Genomic DNA, 12,819 nt, shown 5'->3' with positions numbered 1-12,819 from the left:
CATCCATTACCCTAAATATATATGGAGGGGGTGGGGGAAGCAAAAGATATAGTTGCCCCACAATGAAGAAAAAACAAGGAAAATAGAACACTCATTGAATCCAAGACTGGGAGGAACTGGTGGGTTTAAAGTGAATCTATATGGGTTCATATCAAATACATTAAAAACTAAACAGTTACACCAGACTTTTAGATTCATTTTTCTAATTAATCAAATAGACAATAACGGAGTTGTCAAACACTTCAAGACTTGCAAATATTGATACCAAAACAATCAGCAAGTTAGCTCTAGTTAAATTTTACACTAATATTCTGTCAGCAAGTGGCATTTGTAGTCGAGAAAAAATAATTACATCATTTTTTTGAAACAAATTAGTTCAACCACTCTCTTTAAATGATGACTCACAGACAGTTACACAACTTGATCTTAAATATGAATAGGGAGACAAGTAATGGTGAGGCATACACCTCCCAGTGACCCCATTGTAATAACAGCCAGTACTGGATTTTCTTACATTACTATGACATTAATAATGAAAACTATTCCACTACAGACTGCAAGTTCTCTTTATGCAATATTAGCAGTTAAAATGTCCCACTTCATACCTGCAAGTTTCCAATGAAATTTATTTTTCCAATCAACAACTTGTATTTCTATAGCACCTTAAACACAGTAAAATGTCCCAAGGCACTTCACAGGAGCCACATAAGATATTAACTTGGTCAAAGAGGTAGGTTTTAAGGAGTGTCTTAAAGAAAGGGAGAGAGAGAGAGAGAGAGAGAGATAGAGATAGAGAGGTTTAGGGACAGAATTCCAGATTAGGTCCTAGAAAGCTGAAGGCACAGCTGCCAATGGTAGAGCGAAGGAAGGTGGGATGCACAAGAGGCCAGAATTGGAGGAACGCAGAGATCTTAGAGGGGTGCAGGACTAGAGAAGGTTACAGAGGTGGGGAGGGGCGACTTCAAATATCTTCAGGTAGAATAAAGAATGAAAATAGAATGATCAACAGGATAATAAGAAAAGGAAATAAAGATAAAACATCAAGTATGTTCACATGCAACTGTTAAAATGCATTAAAATCAAAACACTTCAAACAGAACTTGTCCCATTTATAAACACAACTCCTAAAAAGGAAGACCATGAAATTCAAGTATTATCTGATAATACAACTAACTCATAAAAACAGAAAACAAGTCACATTTCATTTCTGAGACCTCAAAAATGGATAAATTACCTCTTGGCGTTCCTCATTCACAAGATGTTAACCTCCATTACTCGAAGAATAGAACACAGGCAGTCAATAGAATAGTAAAAAGACTAAACACAGCAATACAGTCCCTTCAGCAAGCTTGGCCACTGGGTCATGGCATTTTCTCCCCTCTCTTGACACAGCTACTAGCCGTGTCAGCTGTGGTTCCTTAAGTCGCACTCTCGCCTGAGTCAGAAGGTTGTGGGTTCAAGTCCCACTCCACAGACTTCAGTACAAAATCTAGGCTGACACTTCAGTGCATAACTGAGGGCGTGCTGCACAGTTGGAGGCATTGTCTTTCGGATGAGACGTCGGTGGATGTAAAAGATCCCATGGCACTATTTCGAAGAGCAGGGGAGTTCTACCCGGTGTCCTGGCCAATATTTATCCCTCAACCAACATCACTAAGGCGCTATATAAATGCAAGTCTTTCTTTCCTTCTTTACAACTCTTAAGCTATTCCTTCACCCAAGAAAGCCACTTTCTTACAAATTCAACCATGATTAATTTTTAACATTAAAAAAGATACAGCGTGACGCAAATGACAAACAACAACACATACAGATCAAAATTAGGAACAATGGAGAGAAGAGGGTATCAGTTAGGTGTATGGATGGTAAAATCATTCAAAGAACAAGGAGAAAACAACCAATTAAGTTTTATTGAGTCACCAAAGCATTCTCTTCCTGAAGTCTGAAATAGCCTTGCTAAGCACCAGAATCAACGCATTATTTTTTTAAGCCAACATCTGAACAAATAACAAAATCTTGGATTTGGGAAGCAGCGCCCCCGCCCTGCCTGACACCACTGCTCAAGCATTGCTGCATTTCCAACATTTCACTACGCACAGATGGACAAGAACACGTAAGCTAATGATGTTTAGTGACCTACCTTCAATAGGTGAAGAATTTTTTTGCTTAGGTCATACTCAAAGTTGGTGTACGCAGATCCCGCCATATCATAAATGAACACCAGCCCATTTCTTTGAGTTTCAAAACTGAGAAAACAAAAACACCCACTACGATTAGAAACGAGCTTAAAGAAATGATTAGAACATTGAGCATGGTAATGCTACAGGGCAGACATTTTTATTGCTGGAGAATCAATTCAAGTATTAAAGGAATTACTGGGGGGAAAACAATAATTATTGAAAAGATTTGAGTGTGTTAAATTGCCATTGTATTTTAATTGCCTTGTTTGGTCAGAAAAGGCCACATTTACACCATGTACACGGATGACAGAATTGACAGAGACAAACTGCTTATACATTAAAAATGGTGACAAATGCTCGGTCTGCTCTGGTGCAGCTTTTCTTACTTACCTGGTGTAAAAATCATACTTCATGTTTGGCTGGGACAGACATGTTCGAGAAGTCCATCCAACAAGGCCACAACTTAAAATCTCATTTTTGAAACGAAACAGAATTTTCTTCAAGAGCGCACTTTAATCAGTAATCTTAAAATAAAATCTGAGGTTATGCAGCTTAACTGTATTGTTCAGCAGTGCTGGACTATGTTATTGTAATAATTCTAAGTAAGCAGTGACCCAATCTCATCCACCGATCTACATAAAAGGCTTTAAGTTGCTCCCACAATCTCAAAACTAAATCTCAACTATTTTAAAATCCCTTCTTTTTCTCAAAACCCTAAATTGTGCAACATTTTTTTACGCCAGTGTGCAGCCTTGTGTCTGTGTTTTCTACTTGATATACTTCAACACTTTTATTACTATATAACTACTTCACTGTACAAATTATCCAATAAAGTATGGAAACTGCACCTTTTATTTAAATTGAAGGGGAATAAATTGCTAAACCCAAGTGAACGACATCCCTTTTTGAGTTACTGCTGTGAGGAGAGGAACAGAGCAAATGGGAAAAGCAGAAGGAAAGAGTGCATTACTTTTGTATGTTGTTGAAATACTAGACGACAATAGCAGATGGGATCTTCACATTTCCAACTTCGCACATTACAGGTTCAGGTTAATCGTAGGAAGAGGACCAGAAAAAGCTATGCGCTCCCAACTGGTCACTTCCAAAAACTAATAATTGTGACCATTTTCTCCCCACCAATATGACCCAGAAGAGCTATCTTAAAACGCGCTTTGAGCAGAAATTTGCTGAAAAGGGTTTTGAAGAGTTCCCAAACAATGGCCCATTGTGGAAACATTCACCTGAGGAAGGAGGAAGCCTCCGAAAGCTTGTGAATTTCAAATAAAATTGTTGGACTATAACTTGGTGTTGTAAAATTGTTTACAATTGTCAACCCCAGTCCATCACCAGCATCTCCACATTACAGTGAAATAAAGCAGCTTATGAATCAAAGCAAACCTCACCTTGCCTAGTGTTAACTCGGTCCACCTTCGCAGAGATTAAAGGAGTACACATGTTTAAGACCTGGAAATCCAGTCCTGATCACGAGTGAGTATCATTGTTGCACTCCCAGCTTCCACTACTACACAAGCACATGTAGGGCAGTGCAAGTCAAGTTCCATTAAAAACACACAACCAGCCTGCTTAAGGGAGCAACTGACACCACTGAACTGATTAGATACCAGCAGCAGACCCCTCAATCACCTAATCCCTTAAATATCTATCCAATTCTCTCAAATTGTTCTACACTATCTGCCACTACTGCTTCCACATCTTAACCATTTACACCAAACAGTTAAATCTAAACACTGCGCACTTTTCCTCTTCTAAAGGTTGATTCTAGAGTTTATAACAATCGCAAACATATTATTCGGGTTCAATTTATAGATTCCCTAAAGGATCTTGAATAAATTCTCCTTTGTCCAGAAGAAACAATTCCTGACAAAGATTTTAGCGTATAAAATTTTTGATTACAAGCCGCCATTACAAGGTAGAAAATGAATTATAGAAATTTATATAGAAGCGCTGCTAATTTGTCCAGATTATATTATCTTTTAAAACATTTAGTTTTGATGCAATTTGAATGGATTGGAGAATATAAATCATTTAGACCTGTAGACATTAACAAGCAAAATTTAAAGGGTTTCATAAAAATCAGAGTTTCCACCCCCACCGCCCCCCCCCACAATAGTTTCCTAAAAGCTTCAGGACCGTAAATGACAAAAAGCCTTACCTTTCAATAGCTTGATCAAGCAGGTAGAACAAGGCTTGCAACACCACATGTTGCAGAGTTTTGTTGGGTTGATGTAACTTGGCAGTGAAGAGGGCAATGGATGCTCCTGATGGATCCCGAACACTCTTTGGGGGGGTTTGAGGGGGAGGAAAAAGACAAGAGAAAACCAATGAGAAAGTGTACAGTGGACAGATTCACTCTGGTTTATCAATTAGAAATAAGTGTCATTATCACCCCTGCTGGCCGTTCATCTTTTTCTATGAACCATTACTGACATCAAAACCTATGCTATTTCAGAAACTGTTCAGTGAGCAGTTATAGCAGAAAAACAGACAGTTAGTGAAGGTTGATACCCTGGGTCAAGGATGATTGGATTTGATAGAAACCCACGAACACAAAGCAACCTCATGGTGCCGGTATCATTTAATTTAAAAATGTGCACTACCAGTCTGAATGGCCAAAACACAGTCAGCAATCTTTCCTCCCACCATACCAGTGGTTTGGGAGAAACCTGAGGGGGAAAAAAAAAGGTAAGTTTTGTTTAAAGAGAGAAAAAAAAGCAAGAGCTAAAGTGAAAGAGCACAAGAGAAAGGGAGTGAGAGAGAACGAGAGAAAGGGAGTGAGAGAAAGAGCGAGCGAGAGATAGCAAGCGAGAGAACAAGCACAAGAGCGAAAGAGAGCGAGCAAGAGTGAGAAAAAAGAGGCGAACGAGGGAGAGAGGGAGGATCCACGATTCAGCGGGGGAGGACCATAAAGCTGCAATGTTTAATAATGAGGAAGAACATTAATGAATTTAACCATCTTTTTCTCACCCTTCTGTTTGTTATTTTTTATTCTGCAGAAAGGCTGCAAATAGGACCTTGTGGAAATGACTAGGAGTCTTTAACAAACTTATTCCAAGCATTTGGATCATTTGATTCAGTCTGAAAGTAGTCTCTGCCTCTGACGTTGAACATCGGAACAGTAGGCCACCTCAGCCCCTCGAGCCTGTTCCGCCATTCAATGAGATCATGGCTGATTTTTATGCTAACTCCATCCACCCGCCTTGGCTCCATATCCTTTAATACCCTTGGCCAACAAAAATCTATCGATCTCAGATTTAAAATTATTAATTGGGCTAGCATTTACTGCTTTTTATGGGAGAGAGTTCCACACTTCTCCCACTCCTTAGGATTTTCCAATAGTCATCAAGTACAATCTCTCAAGGATTTTCTATTCCAGATTCTCTAGATTACTATGGAAGAACATGGCATGACATTGGCAAGCAAGCAATCACTTTTCCTATAACTGCTCTTAATGGTTCTATTATACATTACTGAAGCCATGTTTCTTTAGATGATTTAGTTGCTCTTCAGGTGCACCTCTGTCAAGAAGAGACCAGCACAGAATCCTGCCCCTCCAGACAAGGAGTCCTGTTAATTGGACTGTTGAGTCAGACATTTTTTAGGCAGGAAACCCTTTAGAGGAGAATAACCTCCAATATATCCATGGGGAAGGTTTACTTCATCTTACAGCTTGACAAATTACTTTCTCAGTTCGGGAACCAATCGACAAATTTAATAACCCTAGTCCTTCACTACAGTGACAATCCGCAGACTGATTCCCCCATTCTAGGATGGGGGAATCAGTCTGCAGCTTACCGCAATTCTTCCCCCAGTATGTTGGGTTGTAAATTATTATTTTAAGATAAACATCTTTAGACTATTTTCATATATAGGAAATTTGGAACAGAAAAAAGACATCATCCCTCCTTTGTGGTGCTGCTTAAGGTCTTCATCTCTATTCCTCATCTGCACAGTAGACTCAGATCTGGAAAGATGGGTTGCCAATAGCATCGTGGTAATGCAGGTAAATCTTTATAAGTTCAACTTGGTGCTCATGCAAAGGGCCCTCCTAAGAATTCTATTTACTTTTGTTGCAGGTTTTTAATGTGGCTTTGACCTAGTTCTCCTCCTTAGTGAGGGAATGCTTGACCTTGAAAGTTTTGTGCAGGGATACCATTAGATCTGCATTCCTACCACCACGATGGAGGAATGAAAACGAGAGAATTTCTGGGCTTCTGGCAGAATAAACTACTTGAGATACTTATTCAGTGAAAGGGTTACCTGGTGACTCCTTGTCTGGAGGGGCAGGATTCTGTGCTAGTCTCTTCTTGACAGAGGTGCACCTGAAGAGCAACTAAATCATCTAAAGAAACATGGCTTCAGTAATGTATAATAGAACCATTAAGAACAGTTATAGGAAAAGTGATTGCTTGCTTGCCAATGTCATGCCATGTTCTTTCACAGTAATCTAGAGAATCTGGAATAGAAAATCCTTGAGAGATTGTACTTGATGACGATTGGAAAATCCTAAGGAGTGGGAGAAGAATAAAACCGGACGGACCACCCGGCACCGGACACGACAAAGGCAAACCAAGCCCAGTCGACCCTGCAAAGTCCTCCTCACTATGTCTGGGGACTTGTGCCAAAATTGGGAGAGCTGTCCCACACACTAGTTAAGCAACAGCCTGACATAGCCATACTCACAGAATCACACCTTTCAGCCAATGTCCCAGACTCTTCCATCACCATCCCTGGGTATGTCCTGTCCCACTGGCAGGACAGACCGACTAGAGGTGGTAGTATAGCGATATACACTCAGGAGGGAGTGGCCCTGGGAGTTCTCAACATTGACTCTGGACCCCATGAAATCTCATGGCATCAGGTCAATACATGGGCAAGGAAACCTCCTGCTGATTACCACCTACCGCCCTCCTTCAGCTGATGAATCAGTCCTTCTCCATGTTGAACACCACTTGGAGGAAGTACTGAGGGCAGCAAGCAAGGGCACAGATTGTAATGTGGATGGGGGACTTCAATGTCCATCACCAAGAGTGGCTTGGTAGCACCACGACTGACTGAGCTGGCCGAGTCCTGAAGGACATAGCTGCCAGACTGGGCCCGCGGCAGGTGGTGAACGAACCAACACGAGGGAAAAACCTACTTGACCTCGTCCTCACCATTCTACCTGTCGCAAATGCATCTGTCCACGACAGTATTGGTAGGAGTGACCACCGCACAGTCCTCGTGGAGACGAAGTCCTGTCTTCGCACTGAGGATACCGTCCAACGTGTTGTGTGGTACTACCACCGTGCTAAATGGGATAGATTCAGAACAGATCCAGCAGCTCAAAACTGGGCATCCATGAGGTGCTGTGGGCCATCAGCAGCAGAATTGTATTCCAGCACAATCTGTAACCTCGTGGCCTGGCATATTCCTCACTCTACCATTACCAACAAGCCAGGGGATCAACCCTGGTTCAATAAGGAGTGCAGAAGAGCATGCCAGGAGCAGCACCAGGCGTACCTAAAAACAAGGTGCCAACCTGGTGAAGCTACAACTCAGGACTACATGCATGCTAAACAGCAGAGGCAACATGCTATAGTCAGAGCTAAGCGATTCCACAACCAACGGATCAGATCAAAGCTCTGCAGTCCTGCCACATCCAGTCCTGAATGGTGGTGGACAACTAAACAACTAACGGGAGGAGGAGGCTCTGTAAACATCCCATCCTCAATGATGGCAGAGTTCAGCACGTGAGTGCAAAAGACATGGCTGAAGCGTTTACAACCATCTTCAGCCAGAAGTGCTGAGTGGGTGATCCATCTCAGCCTCCTCCCGATATCCCCACCATCACAGAAGCCAGTCTTCAGCCAATTCAATTCATTCCACGTGATATCAAGAAACGGCTGAGTGCACTGGATACAGCAAAGGCTATGGGCACCGACAACATCCCAGCTGTAGTGCTGAAGACTTGTGCTCCAGAACTATCTGCGCCTCTAGCCAAGCTGTTCTAGTACAGCTACAAAACTGGTATCTACCCGACAATGTGGAAAATTACCCAGGTATGTCCTGTCCACAAAAAGCAGGACAAATCCAATCCGGCCAATTACCACCCCATCAGTCTACTCTCAATCATCAGCAAAGCGATGGAAGGTGTCGTCGACAGTGCTATCAAGCGGCACTTACACACCAATGCTCAGTTTAGGTTCCGACAGGACCATTCAGCTCCAGACCTCATTACAGCCTTGGTCCAAACATGGATAAAAGAGCTGAATTCCAGAGGTGAGGTGAGGTGAGAGTGACTGCCCTTGACATCAAGGCAGCATTTAACCGAGTGTGGCACCAAGGAGCCCTAGTAAAATTGAAGTCAATGGGAATCAGGGGGAAAACTCTCCAGTGGTTGGAGTCATACCTAGCACAAAGGAAGGTGGTAGTGGTTGTTGGAGGCCAATCATCTCAGCCCCAGGACATTGCTGCAGGAGTTCCTCAGGGCAGTGTCCTAGGCCCAACCATCTTCAGCTGTTTCATCAATGACCTTCCCTCCATCATAAGGTCAGAAATGGGGCTGTTCGCTGATGATTGCACAGTGTTCAGTTCCATTCGCAACCCCTCAAATAATGAAGCAGTCTGAGCCCGCATGCAGCAAGACCTGGACAACATCCAGGCTTGCGCTCATGAGTGGCAAGTAACATTTGTGCCAGACAAGTGCCAGGCAATGACCATCTCCAACAAGAGAGAGTCTAACCACCTCCCCTTGACATTCAACGGCATTACCATCGCCGAATCCCCCACCATCAACATCCTGGGTGTCATCATTGACCAGAAACTTAACTGGACCAGCCATATAAATGCAATGGCTACAAGAGCAGGTCAGAGGCTGGGTATTCTGTGGCGAGTGACTCACCTCCTGACTCCCCAAAGCCTTTCCACCATCTACAAGGCACAAGTCAGGAGTGTGATGGAATACTCTCCACTTACCTGGATGAGTGCAGCTCCAACAACACTCAAGAAGCTCAACACCATCCAGGACAAAACAGTCTGCTTGATTGGCACCCCATCCACCACCCTAAACATTCACTCCCTTCACCACCGGTGCACTGTGGCTGCAGCGTGTACCATACACAGGATGCACTGTAGCAACTCGCCAAGGCTTCTTCGACAGCACCTCCTAAACCCACGACCTCTACCACCTAGAAGGACAAGAGCAGCAGGCACATGGGAACAACACCACCTGCACGTTCCCCTCCAAGTCACACACCATCCCGGCTTGGAAATATATCGCCGTTCCTTCATCATCGCTGGGTCAAAATCCTGGAACTCCCTTCCTAACAGCACTGTGGGAGAACCTTCACCACACGGACTGCAGCAGTTCAAAAAGGCGGCTCACCACCACCTTCTCAAGGGCAATTAGGGATGGGCAATAAATGCTGGCCTTGCCAGCAATGTCCACATCCCATGAACGAATAAAAAAATGAATGTTCTATTCCAGAGCTACAAAAGGCATCATCAAAAGGACAATGCAATTCTTGTTTGGAGCTCTGGTCAGACCACATCTGGAATACTGCGTTCACTTCTGGGCATCACACCTCGGAGGATATATTGGCCTTGGAGGGGGTGCAGCGCAGATTCACCAGAATGATACGGGGGCTAAAAGGGTTAAATTATGAGGACAGGTTGCATAGAGTAGGCTTGTATTCCCCTGAGTATAGAAGATTAAGGGGTGATCTAATTGAGGTGTTTAAGATGATTAAAAGATATGATAGGGTAGATAGAGAGAAATTTTTTCCTCTGGTGAGAGAGTCCAGAACAAGAGGACATAACCTTAAAATTAGAGTTAGGCTGTTCAGAGGTGGTGTCAGGAAGCACTTCACACAAAGGGTAGTAGAAATCTGGAAATCTATCTTTCAAAAAGCTGTTGAGGCTGAGGGTCAATTAAAAATTCAAAACTGAGATTGATAGATTTTTGTTGGATAAGGGTATTAAGGGATATGCAGCCAAGGCAGGTAAATGAATCTAACTGAATGGTGGAACAGGTTCGAGGGGCTGAATGGCCTACTCCTGTTCCAATGTTGGTATGATACTGAAGTGATATGGTTCAGGGATATTCTTGATGCTGTTTACAGACCTAGTCAAAAGTCATCAACAGTGCTTTGAGGAGTAATACAGGTGTGCGCTCACTGATTGGCTTATCAGGGTTTCTTGCCTGGAAGTTGCTTAAATTGTTGCCCATTTGGCCGGAGCCAGGCAGGCATTATCATCAGTTATGAGAAATTTCAAATACGGTCAAAATATTCATAAGAGCTCATTTTTCCCATTGGAAACGGTCATCTTTCAAAATATCCTCTCCGAACTCTTCAATCGGCAGATCAGATCCAGCCAAATCTCTCTGGTTCGTGGTCTTGTGGTGAGTTATTTTTCTGCTACCAGATAATTAATGACGACTCATGAGATTTTGCAGTTGCACTTTCAACACCCCCAGTTTCCCATTCTCCGAACTGGTGTGTTAACACCAGATTTCAACCGTAGATATTTGATAGTAGATAGAAGCAGTAAAGAATGAAGATAAATGGTTCAGCATTGTGTGTGAACAATACATTCTCTATACTTTTCCCCATTGATTCTTAGAGCATTGCAGAAAGAATAACGAGCACTGTGGCCAATTCTGGTAACTATGTGCCACAGAAGTAAAGGTCCTCAGAAATCCTAAAAGACATCCTATTTTGGCCTCTTCCCCCGCCCCCCCCAGCTCCCACCCCCTCCCCACCGGCCAATTGAGCTGGTTTCCACCCCACTCCACCCCCAAATTCACAATTTCAGTTCAGATAATCGATTTATGTTTTATTACATCTATTTTTTTCATCATAAATAATAAGTACCAGCTAAGTAGTTACTCAGAAGCTTGAAAGTAGCATTTTATAATTGGCAAATCACCCTTGCTCTCCTTGTACACTTTGGTATGCATTTTCAAGCCCTCCCCTCCTATTGAGATGGGTACTTTATCAATGGCTCCATACGCACTAAGAGGCACCTCAGTACCTTTACCACCCAACAGAAACCTCCTGTTCCTGAGCCAAATTCATTTGGATCAGAGACTGCATCCTGACAAAGTATGGTTACTGTTAATTTGAGGGCATCTTCCTACCACAACAGACAGCAGTGGTGTCCTAGAAAGTAATGACCAATACATTATAATAGCGTATCAAAGTTGTCAGTATTCAAATTTATGATGCCGGGCACATGCCTTTATGAGTACATCCAACTTTAGCCTCGAGTTCCATCATGCAACTTTGCAGAAGGGGTCCAGTTTCTTATAACAATTTCTGAAAAGAAGTGGGAAATCTAACTCTACCCTCTTTCCTTCAAACGCTTATTGGAACCTGGGTCCCATGCTGCAAGTAAGTCAGCTTATACTTAAATCAACTTGAAGATTGTGTGTTCCTTGGACTTCACCACAAATTCCTCTCTTTAATAGTTCCACCAATTTATTAACCTCAGCATTAGTCTTGATCAAGAGCATAAATGCTAACGTGGGAATGCTAGGGGTGGCCTTCAGTCATTGTTGCAGTGCCTCAGTATGATTTCAGTAAAACATAAATGGTGGGTATGGTATGGTATGAAATTTCATCCACTTGGACTAAAAACACTCAGTAGGAATATAGATTTTCTCCCTCCAAACTTAGCTGAAAAACAGCTCTGAAACAATAGGCTGAAATAGCAGGGAATGTAATGCGAGAGCAATCTGAGGCGATGAATGAAGAGTGCTATCATACTGACCATAGTAAAGTGCAATTATTTCCTATGCCGTATTGGTCCCAGTAGTTTCAATATGGTTAATGATAACACTTGTGTTGGGTGGGACAGAGATTTGTAAACTTTTAGCACCATATAGGGTTAGGTATGCAGATTAGATAATACAATTTTGAGGAAACCCTCAGCTGATATATCAGGAACTGGTAAGATAACTGGAACTTTTGAGTTAAACGAGCAAGTTACAATAGACAACATCTGTAGCGCCACTATTTAAAGCAGTTGACATGCATTTCTTAACCATTAGTGCTTGGATCTATCTTCCAAGATTTGGAGGCCTGTTTTATCTGCAGCTGTTCTATCTAACCTATGAGATCCTATTTGTTTATGATTAGGATTACAGCCAGTCTCACATGGAGGGTGGGGGGTACTGGAATGCAGAAAGTCAGATTATCTACCTCGTATTCTTTGAATGAAATCATCCTCCCCACATACCAAAATCTCATCTATCACCTCAGCAGTTTTCCAGGAAATTGTTAATCATTGTATGATGTTCTATAATTGTATTTGTTCCCTGACTGTTTATGTTATCCTTATTCCTTAACTTGGTCTGACCTTTACACTCACTTCCTATTTCTTTTTTCTTCAGACTTCTGTTATCTTTCCCCGATCCCTCCCCCCATCTTACTAGTTTAAAGTCCTATTGACAGCCCTATTTATCCTTTCTGCTAGGACACTGGTTCCATTCCAGTTCAGGTGGAGCCCGTCCCAACAGACAAGCTCCTTGCTGTCCCAGTACTGGTGCCGGTGTCCCATGAAATGGAACCTCTCCTTCCCACACCAGTCTTTCAGCCATGTGTTCACCTTCCTGATCTGTTTATCCCTATGCTAATTA

General features: G+C 42.5%; 1 protein-coding gene across 1 annotated transcript in view; it reads right to left on the bottom strand.

Moving 5' to 3' along the window:
* ptpn9a (protein tyrosine phosphatase non-receptor type 9a) overlaps nt 1-12,819 on the bottom strand; it is a 159,933-nt gene that overhangs the window by 56,794 nt on the left and 90,320 nt on the right. The window contains exons 4-5 of the mRNA XM_067973358.1: nt 4,354-4,478; nt 2,141-2,246 (exon numbers count right to left, since the gene is read on the bottom strand). Of these exons, the coding sequence (XP_067829459.1) occupies nt 2,141-2,246; nt 4,354-4,478 (231 nt within the window). The remainder of the gene's footprint in view (nt 1-2,140; nt 2,247-4,353; nt 4,479-12,819) is intronic.

The sequence above is a fragment of the Heptranchias perlo genome, chromosome 38, assembly GCF_035084215.1.
Source record: "Heptranchias perlo isolate sHepPer1 chromosome 38, sHepPer1.hap1, whole genome shotgun sequence".
NCBI lineage: Eukaryota > Metazoa > Chordata > Chondrichthyes > Hexanchiformes > Hexanchidae > Heptranchias > Heptranchias perlo.
The sequence above is the reverse complement of the archived record's forward strand: the minus strand, read 5'-3'. Positions and strand labels throughout refer to the sequence as shown.